This window comes from Tachysurus vachellii, chromosome 14, assembly GCF_030014155.1.
Source record: "Tachysurus vachellii isolate PV-2020 chromosome 14, HZAU_Pvac_v1, whole genome shotgun sequence".
In the NCBI taxonomy this organism is placed as follows: Eukaryota; Metazoa; Chordata; class Actinopteri; order Siluriformes; family Bagridae; genus Tachysurus; species Tachysurus vachellii.
The window spans coordinates 6,407,285-6,429,747 of NC_083473.1; the positions used below are offsets into that span (position 1 = coordinate 6,407,285).

General features: G+C 36.9%; 1 protein-coding gene across 1 annotated transcript in view; it reads left to right on the forward strand.

Annotated features, from left to right (window-relative positions):
• Positions 1-213: 213 nt before the first annotated feature.
• atp10b (ATPase phospholipid transporting 10B) overlaps positions 214-22,463 on the forward strand; it is a 37,395-nt gene continuing 15,145 nt past the window's right edge. The window contains exons 1-8 of the mRNA XM_060887465.1: positions 214-758; positions 14,492-14,696; positions 16,124-16,209; positions 19,698-19,801; positions 20,355-20,486; positions 20,818-20,945; positions 21,384-21,636; positions 21,756-21,967. Coding sequence (XP_060743448.1) covers positions 349-758; positions 14,492-14,696; positions 16,124-16,209; positions 19,698-19,801; positions 20,355-20,486; positions 20,818-20,945; positions 21,384-21,636; positions 21,756-21,967 — 1,530 coding nt within the window. The 5' untranslated portion in view covers positions 214-348. The remainder of the gene's footprint in view (positions 759-14,491; positions 14,697-16,123; positions 16,210-19,697; positions 19,802-20,354; positions 20,487-20,817; positions 20,946-21,383; positions 21,637-21,755; positions 21,968-22,463) is intronic.

Below are 22,463 nucleotides of genomic sequence, written 5' to 3' on the forward strand. Positions count from 1 at the left end.
TCTTGCGTCACCAAGCATGCTGCAGCAATTCGTTCCCATGTCTCATGCTGTTAAAGTACACAGAATAGTTCAAAGGCTCTACCTTGACATTTCAGGTCTGATCTTTAGAAGAGTATGTGAACATTTCTTCTGTAAACACGTTGGTGGTATGCTGTTCCAACAACATGCCTTTTACTCTGACAGATACTTAAAACATCCTGAGTGGTCAGAGGAGTTTGACAGGTGTGTTCAGAGATATTCATAACATGAGGTGCTTTTCTTACTCAGACGTCTCTCAGTGATATGGGAGACGTCTGTCTACGAGGGCGAACATTTCAGTAGGTTGTGCACAGAGACAGTCGAGACAGCATGACCTGGACAAGTTGTCTGACCTCAGCTTGGTCCTTCTGGACTGGACGAGGACATGGAGACAGTAACGTGAGGACGCTTGAATCCAACCTGCTTCATGACAACCAGAAATCCAAAGATCATCCCAACAAGAAGTATGCAGGGAATGGCATCAAGACTACAAAATACACCATCTGGTCCTTCATCCCTATGAACCTAAAAGAACAATTCTGCCGGTTCGCCAATATTTACTTTGTGGGTTTGGCGGTGCTAAACTTTGTCCCAGCCGTGAACGCTTTCCAGCCGCAGGTGGCCATCATTCCCATTTGTGTCATTCTGGCTTTGACCGCCGTCAAGGATGCTTGGGAGGATTTCAGACGCTACCAAAGTGATCGCCAGCTCAACGGCATGCCCTGCCTTGTCTATAGCAGGTACAAAGCTCTTCTCTGCTACCTCTAATCTCTCATTGACATCTGATTTTATAAAAGAGAGGTTCATCAATTCAGTGTTGCACTTTGCTTTGCTTTTTGCATGGATTTCAATTATTGTGGGTTCTCTTATAAACATGCACAGGCTTTTAATAACCTAGATGTTTGCCATATTTCTCTGTCTCTGTCTCTATTTCAGTTTTCTTGCAAACTGTGTGTGTGTGTGTGTGTGTGTGTGTGTGAGTGTGTGAGAGAGAGAGTGAGTGCTTCACTTCATTCGTGTGTTTCAAAACCCCATAGGAATTTTTGACCTAGAAATAAATTTTGTGTGGGAGATTTTTTCCCCCTCTTTTGACGAGGACAATGTCTTTACATCCACCGTCTTCATGGTGAGAGTTCCAGTGAAATCCTCATCACAGTGTTGCGTCAGAGTGAAGACAGGGAATGCTGTTTTTGAAGCTATTTTTAAAAACCTGAATAGCTGGTGAAAATTAGGGAGAAATTCTGCATATGGCAACAAAAAAAAGATGAGATGAAACAGAAAGTAGATGAAAAGGAGAAAAAGACAGAAGGGAAATGATGGGGACAGATAACACATAAAAAAGAGGTGGACATTTGGTGCACCACTTTTGGTTTGTCCCAGGATATTTATCTTTCCATTATAAATAATAATAAAAAAGGTGCTCTGAATACATTTCTATGTCAGTTTTGGAGTATTTTCTGACTGTGTTTCATTCGGAGGCTCTCAGAGTTTCCATATGGTTGATCCCAGGTGGGCAACACAAACACGGTCACACAAACTGGTCTAAGCCAGCATGGAGCTGCATACTGACGTCCTGCTCTGACATGGCAGGCCTGTCCTGGGGGAGTTTAAAAAAGGTGTTATTTGGTGGAAGAAATGCTGTTTTTAGTGTTCTCTGGATCCTTGCAACATATTCTCTAGTTTCGAGCTGTGATTAGACCATCAGTGTTCTGGGCTTTAAATCACTAATCACTGTGTTTTGTGAGGCCATTTCTGGACAGTTCAGCACCTTTAAAACGCATTTTCTTAGTACAGGGATGGCGTTTGAGTCCACAGTCCTCTATTGCACTCTTATGTAATCTCATAATTGCAATACAATGAAATTTGAGGTTTAATTCAGAACACAGGGTCACCACACATCTGATTGGGGTTTTGCTGCTTAAGAGTGGCAGCTGAGTGACACCAAGTCCTCTCAATCAATAGCCCATAACCTTAACAACCAACTATTATTGCCCCAAGGGGCAATGCATGTATTAAAGATTTGTCAAACACCCTTTAGTATTTGTATTATCTGGCAGTCAGCAAATAACTGCACAGATCATCATCCAGTTAAGTGCATGTGACAAGTAAGAGAAAAAATGGGTTTATTCAACCTTCCAGAAAATCTTTTATAATGATGTAAATCCTGTACAACTATAGGCACAGCAAGAAATCATTTCCAGCTGGGGGTAATTGTTTCCAGTCTAGCAATTCTTAACTGCCATGTACAGTGTCTTGTGATGCAGCTTTTCCAGTTTTGCTGTGTGAATCTTAATACACCTGAAACTTTAAGCACACCACCCCACAATGAAACATTTACATTTACGGCATTTAGCAGACACCCTTATCCAGAGTGACTTACAACTGAGCAACTGAGGGTTAAGGGCCTTGCTCAGGGGCCCAGCAGTGGCAGTGTGGTGGACCTGGGGTTCGAACCCATGACCTTCCGATCAGTAGCCCAACACCTTAACCACTGAGCTACCACATCCCTACATGGTGGTGGTAGCATCGCTTGCCATATTCTTTATCCTGGAGTTGTTGTCATAGCTCCTCGGACTTCATAATTCTGTTTAGTAAGGTACAGTTTCTAACAAACTCTGTGACCTTTCTGGATCGATGTGTATTTATATTGACATCATGGGACAGTAATTCTATTTCATTTCCACTAATTATCTGATTTCTTTTGTAAACTGGTTGCACCAGAACTAATTAAGTTCATCAAAATACTGAAATAATTTTCGTGGCTTAATACTTATGCAGTGCGATTTGTATCTTTTTTTTGTTATAACTAAAGCATGTATGTATTTATTTTGCTTTATTTTGTGTCTTTGCCAGAAAAGAAGCTGAAGATTGAAAAGAAGTAAAAGTACTGAAAATCAATGTTTTCTCTAAAATCATTTCTACTGGAAGCTTGCTTTAATCCCTTTTTCATAACATAGATTTTAAGGAGTAATATTATATAAATTGAACAATATTGTTTATACATTATTTGGGCAAAGCTGCGAACAGGTATTTCACAATCATTCAGAATAATGTACAGTGTCTTGATTTATATTATAATTAAATTACAATATATACAAAGCAAACATAATTGTTTTCTATTGTCCTGTATACTAATACATTATATAATAAATTATAGTAAATAACCCATATCTACTGCTGTTAAACATATACTACTTAAAATACTACTGTATATGACATTAAGGAATCAAATGATAAAATAAATCATTAGTCCAAACCTTTGAGTAGAAGTGTTAGGTCTAGAAATCCTAAGTGGATCTGAAAAGTAAATGTACCGTTATAATTGTACAGTACGAGGTTATAAGTTCTGTGTCTTCATGCATCAGCTTCAGCATATTTTCCCCACACAGTAGCTTCTGTCATATCCTGGTTTATTTTTACATACTATACCACTGAATCATGGACACATGCGCTAACATTTAACAGCAGCAGCCGTAGTACTGACTCCACTATGCTTCTGGTGTGAAACCCTTGTCTGTATTTTTGTATTTTCTATATTTGGCATTGGCATTTTGCCACTATTTGTAAAATTCATCATGTTGTTCACCATCTGGCTCTAAATTGAACTGTCTTATATCTGCATCTGGGTTGGAGTAGTGAATAATTTATCCGAAGAACTGACTAAATTTAAATGCCATGGATGGATGGATAGGTGGATGGATGGATGAATGGATAGGTGGATGGATGGATGGATGGATGGATGGATAGGTTGATGGATGGATGGATGGATGGATAGGTTGATGGATGGATGGATGGATGGATAGGTTGATGGATGGATGGATGGATGGATGGATGGATGGATAGGCGGATGGATGGATGGATGGATGGATAGGTGGATCGATGGATAGGTGGATCGATGGATAGGTGGATGTAGGGCTTTCATTAAGATGGGTTCCTCTCCACATGAAAATGCTATTTTGCATCACACCAAGCTATTTTAAAAATGCCATGCAAGATAGAGACAATCACCCCAATTATTCTACTGTTTTTGTGTGGATGGCTAAAAGTTATGTTTTTAGAAATCCTAATTCGAAATCGAAATGATAACCTGTGCATGAACTTTGCTATTTTGTTATGAATGTTCTAACACTACTTTGATCACAGGTGCTAACCAGGTAGTTATTTTGTAGACAGTAATTTCTTATAATACATTTAATTTTATAATACATTTAATTTCCAATAAGCCTTGGATCTCGTTGACCTTGAATTCAAGTGTAACCTTAAGCAGGAGTTACATATATTAATCCTTCTTTTTCAAATATCTTTTGGCCATTTTGCTGTTTTTCCACAGTTCTCCCTCTTAACTGCTTAATACTCACACTCTCTGATATACTAGCTCTAGGCTGACATGTTCATGTGAGAATTTCAATTTTTATTTTTTTTTTGCATTATTACGTGGACAAAATTGCATTTTTATGTGAAATTTTGTTTGGACAGAATTTGTTTTGAGAAACAAAGAGTGAAAACAACATTTTAAAAAATATGTCTATACATGTGAATGGAACCGAATCCTTATAACATGCAAGGTTTAATAATTAGTACTGACCAAGAAACTTGTGCCTGCCTAGTTCAAGCAGTGACAATGACATAAATCTATTTATATTGACTATTTCATTTCTGTTTTAGACAGTTTAATAGGAACACCTGTTCCCCTCTACTCCAATCTGACATTATCCAATCCAATCAAATATTATGCAATCAGAGGTGATCCAATCTGATCCCAGTAGCTTGGTTGATGTTCAAGTTAATTTCATAAACTAAAACAATTTAGACATATGAATTTCTGTCCGGGGGGCACGGTGTCTTAGTGGTTAGCACGTTCGCCTCACACCTCCAGGGTCGGGGTTCGATTCCCGCCTCCACCTTGTGTGTGTGGAGTTTGCATGTTCTCCCTGTGCCTCGGGGGTTTCCTCCGGGTACTCCGGTTTCCTCCCCCAGTCCAAAGACATGCATGGTAGGTTGATTGGCATCTCTGGAAAATTGTCCCTAGTGTGTGATTGCATGAGTGAATGAGTGTGTGTGTGTGCCCTGCGATGGGTTGGCACTCCGTCCAGGGTGTATCCTGCCTTGATGCCCGATGACGCCTGAGATAGGCACAGGCTCCCCGTGACCCGAGGTAGTTCGGACAAGCGGTAGAAGATGAATGAATGAATGAATGAATGAATTTCTGTCCATAAATATTCAGCTACTGGGAAACTACTTTCAGCCTCACTGATGCCCTGTGCTACATTCTTTTTTGTTCTGAATTGGCTTTTGTCTGCGATTGTTGACTCTCTAAGCACTGTCATGCTGATGTACAACATTACTTACAACGACTTACTTGTACTTCTTCCTTATGTTTTCCCAGTGTGTCATGTACATTTATCACCCTTTAAACTTGCTGAATGCAGTAAATAATAATAAAAAAAAAATTATAATAAAGGAAGCTGTTTTTTGTCCTGTATGAACTTCTCTGTGACTTTAGTTAGTTTACCGCAGGTTAAATGTTAATACTATAATATACTCTATGTTTTGACCAAAATACCGAATGATTCCTCTAAATACAGACCAGAATACAAACATTGGATATCATTTTGTAATATTTTAATAAATTTGTAAAACTTATATCCAACAAAAAATTCCTTCCAGGTTTATTTTTATGCTAATGGCTCATAATTGATCAAATATCTTCCAAGCAGAGCTCCTTGTCTTTTTATGCTTTATGCAAATGTAATGGCTGCTCTTATTTGTATTCATTAATGGATTTGTTTTGTATGTTCTCATTAGTGTGTCTTCTTATGTGTAAAACTCTAGATTTCATAGGGTATTAAAGCTTTTCAGAACTAACTGGATTTTCACCACATTTCTTGTGAAAATTTACAAATCTATGAATATAAATATGAATAAATTCGTTTGTATGCTACTTGATAAATGAGGCTCAATATTTGACGGTGTGTAAGCTGTGAGATAATGATCTTTAGGTCTCTGTGTGTAGCTGTGCAGTGAAAAACAACGTGAGAGGTGCTGCTTCATGACTAGAGCCGGCACCGGAAAATATTATTAGTTTTCACACGTCTTCTTATCTACTTATAGCTGAGTGCCAGAAATGGACAGCTGAGTCATCACAAACTGCAATTGCTTGTCATGGTCTTTTGAAGGAATTCTTATCACAGGCATAATCTCTCTCTCTCTCTCTCTTTCTCTCTCACACACACACACACACACACACACACACACACACACACACTCCTACACACACTAAGAAGGAAAAAAGTATTTCTAAATATCTACACTACCTCAGCTTTTTTTTTTCAATTTAAGATGTCTGTTTTTAAAGCTGTGTTCAGGTTGTAAGAGAATTGTCAACACGGCGATTTGTACACCTTTAGAGATTTCTTTCACAGTGTCATAAGTATGATAAACACTGTGATTAGATTAATTATTCATCATGGCCTAAGTGATGACATCAAAATATTCTAATAGGGAAAGAGACTTCCAGACCCTGCCCTCGTTTACATGCTATCCTTAGTGCTAACACGCCTAAATCAGGTCATGTTGCAGAGAGCACAGAAATGTTTAGAACCTCTCGAATGGAGACTCAACGTGACAAGATACATATAAATGCTTCATTAAGGTTAGAATTTATTTCATCACTGATTATCTCTAAGCTGACTGTTTATATGTATATTAAATATCTTTCATTGGTTGCTGTTCCACTAGAAATAAAAAATGTCATCAATGAGGATGACTGAGGGGTAAATTAATAGAAATTACAACCACATTAAAGCAAAAATCATATCAACATATCTTTAAGTCCTTTTGTTTAAACGTATTTCTTAAACATGTTAGTTTCCTTTTCCAGAGCGACTTACATTTTTATACAACTGAGGGTTAGGGGCCTTGGGTTTCAAACTCATAACCTTCCAATCAGTAGTCCAACACCTTGCCCACTAGGCTACCACATCCCCACCTTCTACTGTACATTCTGCTCAAACAGATCAACTTCCAAAGTTTCATGCTAATATCACCACCAACATTATATTACAGTATATATAATATACTGTTGCTTTATCCTCTAAATCTATGCTGGATTTCTCATCAATACAAAAAAAAATCACAGAAATTAGTGAATAACTAAAGAAGTTTCTTTCATTTTTTGATGCTTAATTGTTACCACTGATGTTTACGATTGCCGATTTGTTTTCTCGATTGCATTAACAATGTTCCCCCTCTGATACTGGCAAAGAAGACAACCACGAATTTCTAATGGCAATAGAACACAATACAGCACCATCCAAAATATTAGTGCCAGAATACCAAAGCTTTTCAGCAATCTGAGTTCAGCAATCAATTTCTTTAAATGTTTGATTATATGATTTGATTATATCTGACTATAAACAAAAAAAACTATTTAGGTATTTTTCTCATGAACAATAAATAATACACTCTTGATTCTCAGGTTGTGCGATATTATGTTTGAGTGTGTGAAGATACCTAGGATATAAGTGTCATGCTTCTCAGTCAATTTTTTACCACACTATTGTCATTAACTTCCCCACCCTGTCTGTTTTTAGAACTTGCCAGTCAGCTACTCAGCATGTTTTCACGTTTAATCCACATGGAATGCAGTAGTGTCAGTGAACACAAAAGACTAATAAAAAATAATGGAGGAAAATAACCTAGGACTATTAACATGTGGCTCTGTGCGATGCGTTTAGACTGTTCACTTATTCACTCTTAGTGACTGCTTGGTCTGGGATGCTTGGTCCAGGGTTGGGGGCTAAATTCCCACCTCCACTGTGTGTGTGTGTGTGTGTGTGTGTGTGTGTGTGTGTGTGTGTGTGTGTGTGTGTGGAGTTTCTCCATGTACCTAGTGGATTTCCTCTGGGTGCTGAGGTTTTCTCCCCCAGTCGAAATATAGTTGTAGGTTGATTGGCATCTCTAAATTGTCTGTTGTGTGCAACTTTGTGTGTGATTGTGACTTGTTTCCTGAGTCTTTTGGGATAGGCTTCATGCTACACAAGATCCAGTAGAATAAGCAGGACAGATTGACAGATGGATGAATGGATAGATGGATGATTGGCTGGATGGACGGACGGATGGATGAATGGATGGATGGAAGGACAACACTACTTGACCTGGAGTGATGAAGTTGTGGTTGAGGAATAGCTAGAATTTAGACTAATGTCATTTCTTCCTCTTGTTTTTTTTTTTCCAGTGGTTTCCAGTTTTTCTAGTTGCCTAGCGCTTCCATTAAAAAAAAAATAAAAATAATGTCAGAAACACCCTCTTCTGCTTCAGGCTGCATCCACATTAGCTTAAAAATCCTAATAGAGAAATAACGATAGTGCCGTCGCTTCCCCTATATACTGTACAAGTCTAATAATATTTTCACACTACTGATGTAACAGACAGCTGAATCATCACAAACTGCAATCACTTGTCCTCCTCTGGTGCAGTTCTTATCAGAAAACTCATCGCACACACCTAATCATGCTTTTGTGTTCAATCAGTAAGAGAGGTGTTGAAGCAGCAGGTTTTAGGCTTTAGAGATCTGTTTGATGGTGTCATGACACTGTGATAACAATAATTATTCCTCTTGACCTAAGTGCTGCTTCTGACACCATTGATGCCATAATAAAGTGCATGGAAAATTACAGTAGGCATTCCGGTAAAGATCTAAATTGGTTTTGTATAGATAACATCCTGCTGATGTGCACAAATTATAGCCAGAGAAATGGCACAAACAACACATCACAGTTGCTATGTGATTGTACATCCTGTCTGTGGGTGTTGTGAGTACGGCTGTTTGAACTGCTACTCTGATGGTAAGGGGATGAAATTTCACAGCAAGCCCGTCTGGATGGCATTTTGGGCTGCAGGCGAAAAAATGATTTCAGACAGCACAACAGAAAATGCCAACTATAAAAAGGTGATAAGCGTTTTATTGTGATTGTCGATCCATGTTGGATGCGAGTGGCAGAATGTTTTTGCAAGTCATTCATCTACCACTTGTTTGTTAGCGAAAAAATGACTGGAGGAAATGCAGTGCAATTCACGTTCACACATTTTCCATTAATCCTATTAAAGATATTTTCTCCTGTCTATGAAGAAATGTGTAAAAATGTGATGGTTTACACGGATATCTTAAGAACGTCTTAAGAATTTATTTACCTGCTAGAAAATAACAACAGAAAAGAGAAAATAAAAAATAGAAATAAAAACATATAGTCAAGGCTTGGTTTGAATATCCTCATTAAAATTCATGACATCAGATTCTGATTATATAGATTCTGATCATCTGTATAATCCGAATTATACAGATGATGAAGATCAGATAATCAGCCGTTAACCTGAAAAACATCTAGCTAGTATTTTTGTCTGGTTCGGTTCGATTTTATTAACATGTTCATTTTAAATTTCATAACATGAAACTCTTGATTTATATTTTCAAAATATTTTTGTCCCACTTCTTTCTTGTTCAGGTTTGTCCTTTATATAAAGGAAATATTATACTTCTATATTGCTTATTGACTGTCTGTTGAATTTAATACGTTTTTTACTTATAGGTTTATAAATTTTCTTTTGGTTAGCATGTTTTTTTAATAACAATATTCTTTTTTTTCTTCGTCCTATATTATTGTTTGTTGTCGTATATATTTTTCAGATTTTGCTTTTGATTTTTAAATATTGTATTGATTACTATTAATACACTTTATTCTGACACTTATGGGGCACTTTAATAGGAACACCTGCACACTTGAATATCGATGGATGTAAATTATTAACCATTGTGCCGATTGTGTGGCAGCAGAGCAGTGCATGAAATCATGTAGATTCAGGTCAAGATACAAGAGGTTTTTTTACAGTACAGTAAACACTGAGTCTAGTCAGTAAGATGCTTTAATTATTTCAACAGCTTTAATTAATGTTCACATCAAACATCAGAAGAGGGAGATATGATGTCAGTGATTTTGACTGTGACATGGTTGTTAGTGACAGACAGGCTGGTTCGAGTATTTCAGAAACTGATTATTTCTTAATACCTTCGACAGTCTCTAGAGTTTAAACAGACTTGTGCAAAAAAAAAAAACCAAGACAGACCTGTGGGTGGAAACATCTTCTTGGTGAGTGATCATTTGAGATGATGGCCAGACTGGATTGTCTTGACAGGAAGCCTACCTTGAAAAGCAGAAGGGTTTGACTCCTGTGAGCCGAGAAAAGAAATCTGTAGATACATTTGGAATATGCTCCTAAAAACTGTACAGTTGACGAGTGGAGAAAGATCAGGTCAACGTTAACTGTCTAGTTTACTGAACCTGTTCACATTATAGTGTCATTATTATGCTTTATTTACATTAATATGCACAAAGTTTCTGCCACACTGATTAGGTAATCTTTGACTCAATCGTTCTTAGATATTTGCATAATTGAGCAAATTGGTAAGGGTGTTCCTATTAAACTGTCTTAAACAAGACATAATAGGAATTTAAGAACGGAGTCAATTTGTGATCATTATCACGGTTTGAACTGGTCACAAGTTTCTTGGTCAGTACTCATTTTTAATTCTTTTTAGGTATGTTAATTTCAAGCTTTATATGTAAGTGTGAAACTCAAAAAAGATGATTTTACCTAGTTTACTGAACTACTTCAAAATAAAAAAGTGGAGAGAAGACAGAAGACAGAAAATAGAAACCAATTAAGATAAGGATTATGTTTAAATTCAATTTAGAAAGCCAGCAGTTATGCAGACGTGGCAGAAAAATGTAGGTTTTTGTTAGATTTTGCAGATTCCTTCGTCTGATTCTTTGTCTTCACTGCCTGAAGTTTATTGCTTAAATTTTATATAATAACAAAATGAAACTCTCATGTTCCATAAATTATCAGCTGCTTAGAGCTTGGTGAGTTAAAATGGTTCATCATAGAAACGTATTTAACTAAAACTACGTCACAACCATCCCAACAACATGTATCTGTTTATCAATCTTCCGTCAATCGTGTAAATACAGAGTTTACAAAGCACTACTTAATGTACAAGCGGGGATCTCTTTTTAACACTGCCGGTATGCTAAATATGATACCGGCTGTTGTCTGGCAGGCTTTTTGTTTTAGGAGTGGTTGCTGTGGCATGCCGTAGGTGTCTAGCTCTAAAACACAACCCTTCTCGTCCTACGTGTTGGGCTGCATTCCTGATGAAACCCATCATCATCTGAGTTTTGTGTCTTTCTTATCAGTGTCATCGGCTAGCTGAAAATATGATGTGAAAATGACATTAAGTTAATGCACTGTTTCTTTGTAACCTTGGATATCTCCACCCAGTTCCAGTCTAAATATAGGGCCTATTTTGCTAATGGGATGTTCACTCGCAGAACTTGACCCTGCTTGGAAAAAAAAAACAAATTAGGAAATGAAAGGTTTTTCTCATAAGATCAGGGGCATAAATCTGTCAGATAGAGCATTATATTATAGTCTTGTTTCTTTCTTTCTTTCTTTCTTTCTTTTATTTTTTATTTCTTTAAAGGGACAATCGGGGGCGTGACAAGGATCAAAATTTTAGGGAGGGCCGCATTGCAGAAATTTGTCGTAGTTAACATTTAAATGCTGAATGTCTGCTAGAACCATTTGTGATTGCGGTAAATATTTAGATTTACAAGAAGCAACATGATACTCTTACTGTTAATAATAAATTTTACACTGCTTGTAGATAGATAGATAGATAGATAGATAGATAGATAGATAGATAGATAGATAGATAGATAGATAGTTTTACTATATCAGAAGACAATTAAAAAACGGTATGCATGATATTACAGACACCAAGTATTAACAAGACAATTATCTGTAAGTCAATATGTTATATGTGAGAAGTATGTCAGGAATAGGATTACTCAATACAATTGAAATCTTAATTTGCTTATTGCAGACAAGTCACTTGTAACCTGATCAAATAATGCTACTAGAACAAGCAGGCTGATTTGGTTGTCAGTGTTACACACAGTCTGAAAAAATGTGATTTGCATTTTACAAATCATTAAATACATTTAAACTAATTAAATTATTTCATAGCTATGTCAGATGTCAACAAGCAGTAAACATCTGGTAGCATAGCTTCTTGTGAGATAAGACAAGCTAAGAGAGCTAAATGCCTGTGGTGGCTCAAGTGGTTAAGGCTATTGATCAGAGGATCAGGGTTCAAGCTCCAGCACTGCTAAACTGCCACTGTTGGGCCCTTGAGCAATGTCCTTTACCCAGGGCACTGTAGCATAGCTGCCCCTGCGCTCCAACCCCAACCTCATCAGTTGGGATATGCGAAGAAAAGAATTTAATTGTGTTCTATTGTATATATAATAAAGCCTTCTATGCCACCCCGTCCTCCCTATTTTTGAATAAACATATAATTTGTTGATTAAATCTATGGGTAAACCCTCATATCCCTCATGCTCTGAGATTACTAAGATAAACCACTCATGACTACTGAAGCATTCCACATATATAGACAACATTCTGTCATTCATAGTTTTAATTTTTGCATCTAACAAGTGGAGAATTAATCAATAGGCATTAATCAACATCAGTATTTATAATATAAAATGTGAAGATCTACATCGTCCCGAAACGCATAAACTAGCGCTTATTTTTTCCTTATTGTCTTTACACTAGTGAAACATTGTTTATGTATTCATCAATAGAGACTTCAAAGCACATTTGTATGTCACTCTGGTTAAAGGCGCCTTCCAAATGCCATAAATATAACTGTAAATGTGACAGGTTTAGCCCTATTTTTATCTGCTTTCCCTTGGCAAGTTTTTTTTTGGAAGAAAAGGGAACAAATAGGACAGAAATTCACAAAGCAGCAGAACATGGTTAAAAACATACTGTAGTTACATAACACACATCTAAAAATAGTTACATGATATATACACTAAATATCATCTTGGCACTCCTGATTTTTTTCACCAAAGTGTTTCAAAACATTTAAATCATCACTTTGCTTCATTCCAGAACATGTACGTTGATCAAAAGATCAAAATCTTTTTTTTATTGCCTGTTAAAATTAAACATTAAAATTTAATGTTCTTGCTTAATCATTCCTTGTAAGTCTATTTGCGGTTTTATTGCACCGGAGGAACAAGACCATTCCAAAAAGAATCAATATTTCTTTCGAAAGTTACTTTAAATGACATTTTCTCGTCTTAAAAGCTATGCTTAACTAAAATGTAACAGTGATGGCATTGATGTTTCCGTAATGACTTGTTTGAATATGGTCTCAGTATGTATTTCGGATACAAATCCGAAAACACATTAACAAATCCGAAAACAAATGAACAAATTCGAAAACACATTAACAAATCTGAAAACAAATGAACAAATCCGAAAACACATTAACAAATTCGAAAACACATTAACAAATCCGAAAAAAAATGAACAAATCTGAAAAAACATTAACAAATCTGAAAACAAATGAAAAAATCCGAAAACACATGAACAAATCGGAAAACACATTAACAAATCCGAAAACAAATTAACACATCGGAAAACACATTAACAAATCCGAAAACAAATTAACAAATCGGAAAACACATTAACAAATCTGAAAACAAATTAACAAATCCGAAAACACATTTGTTAATTTGTTTTGCACTTCTCGGCCACTTCTCGGTAGTATACAACTGGATAATTCAAGAAGACATAATAGTGAATTGTCTGGCATGTCTGTGTTAGGTTTTAGGAAAGACTGAAATAGTAAATCTCAATGTGCATTTCTGGTGTTTTTTATTCCATCTGATATGATGACCATTAAAGAGGTTTCAAGGGGTTCAATTATGGAGACTCTGTTATTCTCTCTACATAGCGGTGATGTTGCAAATTATGTCTTAAATGTTGATTTGAATGTATATTCTGATGACACTCATCTATTTTACTGCTATTTTTTTTCCATCTCCAGCCAAATATATGTGCATTTCTTGGCCTGTTAAACAAGAATGATTCATGAACATGTTCTGAGATTTTACAGCTGGAAGGGTGTACAAACTTTTGCACATGCAACAATTATTAATTACATGCAACTTATATATACTTAAAAATCAATATGTTATAAAGTACATACTGTATGGAAATGTTATTTTAAAATATTTTACTGTAAATTTTGTTTTTAGTTTTTTCAATGAACAAAAGGATTCAACTTTTTGAATGTTGTTTGTATCAAAGTTTGAAAAAATGGTGTGCGTAAACTTATTTGATGCTAGTATTCTGTAGTATCTCTAACAATGTTGTTTGAATAAAAAGACATTTTCAACAATAAGATGTAAACAAGATTTAAAACAACTTCATGGCTTAATAAAAGCAAATCTGTTCAAAACATAATTAGTGCCTCTATCCAGGCATTTGGTTTAATCTAGAGCAGCTTTATGCACGACGGGGCTCCAGGTCACTAGCTGTGTCTGCCTTTTTCCAGGACCCAGCGGAGCTTTGTGGAGAAAAGATGGAAGGATGTACGTGTGGGAGATTTTGTCCGAGTGCTTTCCAATGAGATTGTCCCAGCAGACATCTTGCTCCTGCACACGTCCAACCCTAATGGAGTGTGCCACCTGGAGACGGCCAATCTGGATGGCGAGACCAACCTCAAGCAGAGGAAAGTGGTGCCTGGTTTCTCCACACTGGTGAGGTTCCTGTAGTAAATATAAAAGCTTAAACAAACAAACAAACAAAAATGTTTCTGCAGCGCAACAATACATTGTTTAAGTGCGTGCAAAATGGCTTCATTTATCAAACACTTATATGTTATTCAAAACTTAAAAGTATTTTTAATGGAGATTTCTCATAGTGCAAAATATATGCTATAAACACCACTGCTAGCTGATAATCAGAGATTTAGTGGTAATCAGAGGTCATTTGTAACTAGCTAGAAGTAACATTTATAGTTATATAGCAGCCCAAATTTTGGAAACATTCTGCTAAGTTTAAATATCATTTTGTTATCTTTACATTTTTCTTTCAACACTAATTTCTATTATTTATTGCAAGAAACCAACTTCAGCCATATTTTCTCCTCAAATACCATTTGATAGATTTTATACTTTGTATCGGCAGGTAAATATTGATTATCAAGCCAAACAAAGGGGGGCACGGTGGCTTCGTGGTTAGCACGTTCGCCTCACACCTCCAGGGTTGGGGGTTCGATTCCCGCCTCCACCTTGTGTGTGTGGAGTTTGCATGTTCTCCCCGTGCCTCGGGGATTTCCTCCGGGTACTCCGGTTTCCTCCCCCGGTCCAAAGACATGCATGGTAGGTTGATTGGCATCTCTGGAAAATTGTCCGTAGTGTGTGATTGTGTGAGTGAATGAGAGTGTGTGTGTGCCCTGTGATGGGTTGGCACTCCGTCCAGGGTGTATCCTGCCTTGATGCCCGATGACGCCTGAGATAGGCACAGGCTCCCCGTGAGGTAGTTCGGATAAGCGGTAGAAGATGAATGAATGAATGAAGCCAAACAAAGGTCATTGCCTATATAATGCCTGGTTAATACAGAAATAGAATGTCGGTTTCAGCTAACTTGTACATTAAGTTGAATGTAACCGAAAATTCTTGTAGATGATTTGCTTAACTTCAGCCATTTTATGGTGTCTCAGCAGGTACTCTAGTTATAAATTTTTTTTAGAATTAACTCATTTACTATCAATTAACTCTTTAGTTACTTTGTAAGTCATCTGTTGGTATGTACCATTTTCCATCCCACATCCCATCCATCAGCTGAAGCCATTATGCTTACCCAGCTATTCATTCTCTGTACATCAGTGATTTTACCTGGTAGTGGAACCTTAGCGGTTCTGATTCTGGTATTGCATGAGATGTTGAGGTACTGGTAGGGTTTTTATTATCACCCCAATATTGTGTTCATAAGCCACAAAAATACAGTACAGTTTTATTGCTTAAACTGATTCTGATAAAGAGCTACAGTATAGTCTGATGTAAACGTTCTAAAATGATGTCTAACTGTACCCCCACTAGTGCACCAACAAAGCATACCTGTCTAGTAAAGCGACAACTGTGTATATAACAAAATAAATTTTATTGTTGGTTCTGTGTTTCAGAATACTCCATTTGAACCGCTTAAATTCAGCAGCACTGTGGTTTGCGAGAAACCCAACAACAACCCGAACAATTTCGATGGCTTTCTGTGAGTATCCCAGAGAACCTTCTACAGTCAATTTCATGCATGATCAACCACATCAGGCTTCCACTTCCCCCCTCAATTTGCCTGATCCATACCAAATGAATGCTGTAAGAAATATTCAGTCTGTGTGTTTTTTCTCGCCACACCGCTTTCCCTAAAAAAAACAGGAGATGGTTATATCAGTCATTGCATTTAATGTCACACGATCCACTAAAGAACATCTAGGCATGTCCAAAGATGTCAAGGAAGTGAATTTTGGTCTAACTAGATTGACAAGTTCCTGATTGACACCCCGATGCTGCTCTAAGTTGTTTTATACAAGTATTTTTCTACTTTATACTAGAACAACACTGTATTCTACATTGAATAGTATAATCACTTATTAAGGTAAATCCAATCCAAAGGTATTCCAGTCAGAAACAACAGATACACACTGTTATGGGTACTGAACAAATAGGTCTGGAGAAAATACTAAGACCTTAAACATAGATCTAGCATCAGTATCTCACCTAAAGGATGAGTTCATAATCATTATTTACTGTATTTTATAACTGTATTTTATAAAAGAAGACATGCCTTGTGGAATTATGTCTATTTCATGTTTTTTGCTTGTACAGTTGATACATTAACCATATCACTGACTAACAAATGTTTCAATCGGCATTACATTTACGGCATTTAGCAGACACCCTTATCTAGAGTTACTTGCATTTTTATTTCAAACTCATGACCTTCCGGTCAGTAGTCCAACACCTTAACCACTAGGCTACCACATCCCTTAAACACAGCAACAAAAGAGTCAACTGGTGACTCTGACAATTATATGTGTTATGAGGACTTTTGGGGTCCACTTGTCAATGTAAAACAATACAAAGTTATCCTGACAGACCACCTTTTATATCCTGCTGGGTGTGGTCTATTCAGCACTAACTCCACCCCATCCACAGGTTATGAAGGCTTACTCAGAATGTTAGACCGATGCTAGCCTTATACCACATTTAGCTGAGGAATAATAAGATTAATTCCTCCAGTACGGAATTTATGTCAAGGAGCTATGAAACTAAGGGGGAAGTCGTGGCCTAATGGTTAGAGAGTTTGACTCATAACCCTATCGTTGTGGGTTTGAGTCTCGGTCCGGCAATATCATGACTGAGGTGCCCTTGAGCAAGGCACCAAACCCCTAAGCATAAATGGCTGCCCACTGCTCCGGGTGTGTGGTCACAGTGTGTGTGTGTGTGTGTGTGTGTTCACTGCTGTGTGTGTGCACTTTGGATGGGTTAAATGCAGAGAACGAATTCTGAGTATAGGTCACCATACTTAGCTGTATGACACGTCACTAACAGTTCTGGTACATGTATGGATATTTAGAGCACTAATCAAATACAGGTAATGGCATTGAATTACATATAGGTAAAAAAAAAAAAGATTTACAGCATTTACCAGACGACTGGTAAATAGTGACATTGTTTTGCGGAAGCATCACGAAAACCAAGGCTGGTGCTACTCCTGTCCTTGTAGACTGTAATGTCTAAATACCCTGGGTTCACTTTTGAGTCTGGTTTCTCATGTGGTTTCTTCTCAAGTCATCTCAGACAGTTTTTCCCTTGTACCTCTGTTTAGCATTATAGATATATTTATAAATTTGACATTCATATCTATAATTTGTATATGTCTGTACAGTCGCTTTGTGAGAGTGTCCACTGTTTTAAGCTCTATAAATTTGAATAGTTGAAGACAAGAGCTAGATGTTCCTTTGTTCATTTAGTACTTTAATACATCAGCCCTTTTTGCAAGGCAAAATATCTAGAGTGTAGAATTAACTGTTTCAGAGTTCATTTGTGTCAAATTGAACGTATGTATGGTATATATAACATTTAAAGTTTTAAGGAGTTTGTTGGTGGGATAGAGAGCAGATTTGACAGTTGTACTGCAGGTAGTATATTGTGCTTTCTACTGTGCACAGACATTATTGTTTACTCACAAAGCCTGGATTTCTTCATTATCTGATGGCTTTGGTTATCAGTACATCATCAAAACATTTGCTTATGTAAGCACTCAGAAATGAATTGTAATGATGTTCATTGATGATTTGGCCCTGTGTGGCAGTTTTCCTGTCAGTTTGAATCACAGTCAGCTCTTTGTATACTATTTCACAAACTGAGGGCTAGAATCTGATTGAATTTATTGTTGTTGTTGTGGTCCTTAAAACTGGACATGACTGTATAATAGTTAGTCTTAATCATTTTACACAGCAGCAGGTGTTTCTTAGCATTAATGTTTCAAGAGCTGTAGACAGCGACAACTATATTAACATTAAACATCCTTGGTTGCTAAATAGCCAACAGGCGCTGTATATGACCACCATGTTGTATATTTTCTGTATGACCAAAAGAATTTGGACACATAATAGCCATATGTGCTTCTAGAGCATCCACTTTCAGATTTATACCCTCTTTGCTGTTATAATAACCTCCTTCACCTCTTCAGGGAAGCCTTTCCAGCAGACCTTTGATTCTTATTAATGTTCCAATTCATTATTCATTATAAATGTATTCTAATCGGGCTGAGGTCAGGGCTCCATTAAGAAAGTTCTTCCTCTTGTATGTACGTTTGTGTCATTGGAAAAGAATGAAAGAAGCTATAAAGCTTCAATAAATAGGGAGATATTATGTAAACAATAATTAAATAATAAGCCTAATATAATAGTTGGATTATGCTTATAAAAGAAGTTCTCAGGTTGAACTCCTCCTCGTAGTTTGCATTATCTACATACAACATGTATCTCTGGTGTACAAAGCAGCATGCTTTACATATTATTGAACCTACATCTATTATAGGTTAGCTGATGTAGCATTTTGCATGAGAAACAGCTAGAAGCTACCAAATCTAATTAACTCTCTAGAGCTACTTAATTCTCTCACTTCAAGCTTCTAATTTTCTTAAAATCCCTTTTTTATAGTTAAAAGGGTCCATGTCTCCAAAAAGTTTGAGAAACCACAGTATAAATCCTCTTTGCATATATAAAGCAGCAATGTCAGGGTCGGTCTGTATCAGTTAATCTGTTACTGTTGCTGTGAATTACAATGTTATCCAATGTCCAAATTGTGCATTTACTCTGACAGAAGATGATCTCAGGTTGAACTACTCCTAGTATTTTGCATTCTCTGCATGCAGCCTGTATCACTGCCATGCAAAGCAGCATGCTTTACATATTATTGAACCTACATCTATTACAGGTTGGCTGATGTAGCATTTTGCATGGAAAACAGCTTTCAGCTACTAGATGGTGATCTTTTCACTCTCTCACTTCTAGCTTCTGATTTTTTTTAAATAAAATGGTCTCTATAAAGTATGAGAAGCCCTGGTATATACCCTTTTTGCATATCAAAGATGGGCATGTCTGTGTCAGCTTTCTTTATTCTTCATTCTTTTACTGTTGCAGTGAATTACAATGTTATCCAATGTCCATATATGTGTGTTTACACTCACAGACAAAAAAACAAGGAGAAGACAGGCTTTGACATTGAGAGCTTATTACTACGTGGATGCACTGTCAGAAATACGGATCATGCCTCAGGGATAGTGGTGTATGCAGGTACAGTACTATTTCTTTACACTCGAATGCTGGATCATGCATCCTGTTATCAACACATGACAAATCAATAATTGGGATACATGGATGCATACGGGTGTTGGCTCATTTGCTAATACTCATAAAACATGCACAGAAACCATGATAAAAAGTGATTGGCATTAACAGAAAGGAAGCAGCCAACACAAATAAGGCTAAATAAAATATTTTAATACTTTAAAAATAAAATAAAGTAGCTAGTAAGTAATGTTTTTTTTAAACATTAGCATCATTAGCATATATATATATATATATATATATATATATATATATATATATATATATATATATATATATATATATTTATATATATATATATATGGTATTTAGTACTACATGTGTATTTCTCATGTAAATGCCCTATCTATTTTTTTTTTTGGTACATTATGCACATTATACAGCGTACATATGGTTACTGCACTGATATACATATAATATATTCCCTTCTTTCTTTCTTTCTTTCTTTCTTTCTTTCTTTCTTTCTTTCTTTTTGTTTACTTATTTTTTCCCACTGCAGGCCATGAATCCAAGTCCATGCTAAACAATGACAAGCCGAGGTACAAACGTAGCAAGCTGGAGAGAAAGATGAACAAGGATGTGTTATTCTGCGTGCTTCTGCTCTTCTGCATGTGTCTCATAGGAGCCACTGGTAAGTAGGAAGGAGGAGGTCCTCTGCAACATGCTGTACATATAGATCACTTGCATGCTTAGAGTGCTGACTGGAATGGAAAAAAATCACTTAATCCAGACATTACAAAGTGCTGCTGTGTTGATACACTGGGGAAGACACAGTCGATGTTATATTTCAATCTTTCCTGAGTTTTCGCAGCATGACAGATGATCCCACAGCAGATGTAGATAGAAAGAGCTGTTACGACCTTGTGCAGAATCTTCTCAGAATATATTCACACATGAAAGTCTCTCAAAAAGGCAATAAATTGATATCTCTTAATTCCTAATTTTCTCGTTTGTTCTAATAGGTCATATCTATTGGTTGAAGACTTTCCCTAGTATTCCAATCTACTTTATCCCTGAAAGTGATGGGAGAATTATCCAACCATTGCAAGCAGGGATGTACATGTTCCTTACCATGATTATTCTACTGCAGGTATAGGATGTAATAATGCATTTGATATGTTTTGGAAATTAGTTATATGACACACACAGCTGACTGTTTAACTTTTAAATGCCTCATTCAAATGATACATGGGAACTAATGGCCTGAACCCATTTGAGTTAACAGTGACAAACAAAATAACTGCTTCAGGAAAAAAAAGTAGATATTGTTTTAAATAGTTTCACTGTGTAAAAGTGATAAGCTCTCCAGGCTGTCGTTTTTCACTCCAGACAGCTAGCACTACAGCACCAGTAAACTCTCAATGATCAAAAAAATGCTTGGCATGCTATCAATCAAAACAATTTTTTCTACACAATGATATCTATTTATACTTATTTGCCCTCACAATGTACAACATCCTCCAAATGTTTCAGCATCACTGGGATAAGCAGTCACGAAGCAGATTATAATATTTACCTCCCTGTCCAGGTGATGATCCCAATTTCACTCTACCTTTCCATTGAGCTGGTCAAGATCGGCCAGGTTTACTTCATCACTCAAGACTTAGACCTGTATGATGAGGAGAAGAGTTCTCGGGTCCAGTGTCGTGCTCTTAATATCACAGAGGACCTAGGGCAGATTCAGTATGTCTTCTCAGACAAGACAGGGACTCTGACTGAGAATAAAATGGTGTTCCGCCGCTGCACTATAATGGGAACTGAATTCCCCCATGAGGATAACGGTGAGTTTAGTTTAATTCTAATTGTTCTGAAGTGTGTTCCCAAAATAGAGCAAAATATCAGTTAACGCTGTAACCACCTGCTCTGGCTGATAACGCAGTTCTTGTTGGTTTTTGTGCAGCAACACGATTGGCCTTTCTCGCAGGCGAGACAGATCAAGATGAAGAGGTTATTTACCAACAGAACAGGCAACCTGCTCTATTTTCTCTGGAGGCAGTCCAGGAAGTCCCAGTGGGAGTCAGAGGGAACTTCAACACTTCTGCCAGGAGTGGATTATACAGGCCAAGGCTCTTAGCAGGAACCCCTGGAAGATTTGCTTTTAGCAGCCCACTGGTGAGATCTTCTGGCAGGTCTGAGTTTGCATTGGATTGACCTTTCCAAGCAGTTACAGTAATATGCGTGTGGTACGCTTACTTGAATTCAGAACAATCAATATCATGATCACGTACCACTATTTCCCTGTATTTATGCTAGAAAAAAGTAGCATTTTTCTCTAGGTTCTGGCATCATGTTGTACATCTTACAAATGTTAATATAAAATACTACTGAAGATTTCTCACATGATTGAATTTTAGAAAGGCAGTTTCTAGCTCCCTGTTTCCTTGGTATCCAAATTCCCCATAAGCCCTTAGTTACAATCACTTAGCAACAGATATAACAACAAAATGTGGAATATCAAACCATGTTGTACCACACTGTCCAGGAGAAATTAGTTACAGGAACAGGGCTGTAGGGTTGGCATGCAACTAGGACAGTCTAGTTTTCAAGCTGTGTATCCAGGTGTCTGGCGCTAACTGAAATGTGTCTGCTTTTTAAATCATAATAAAGT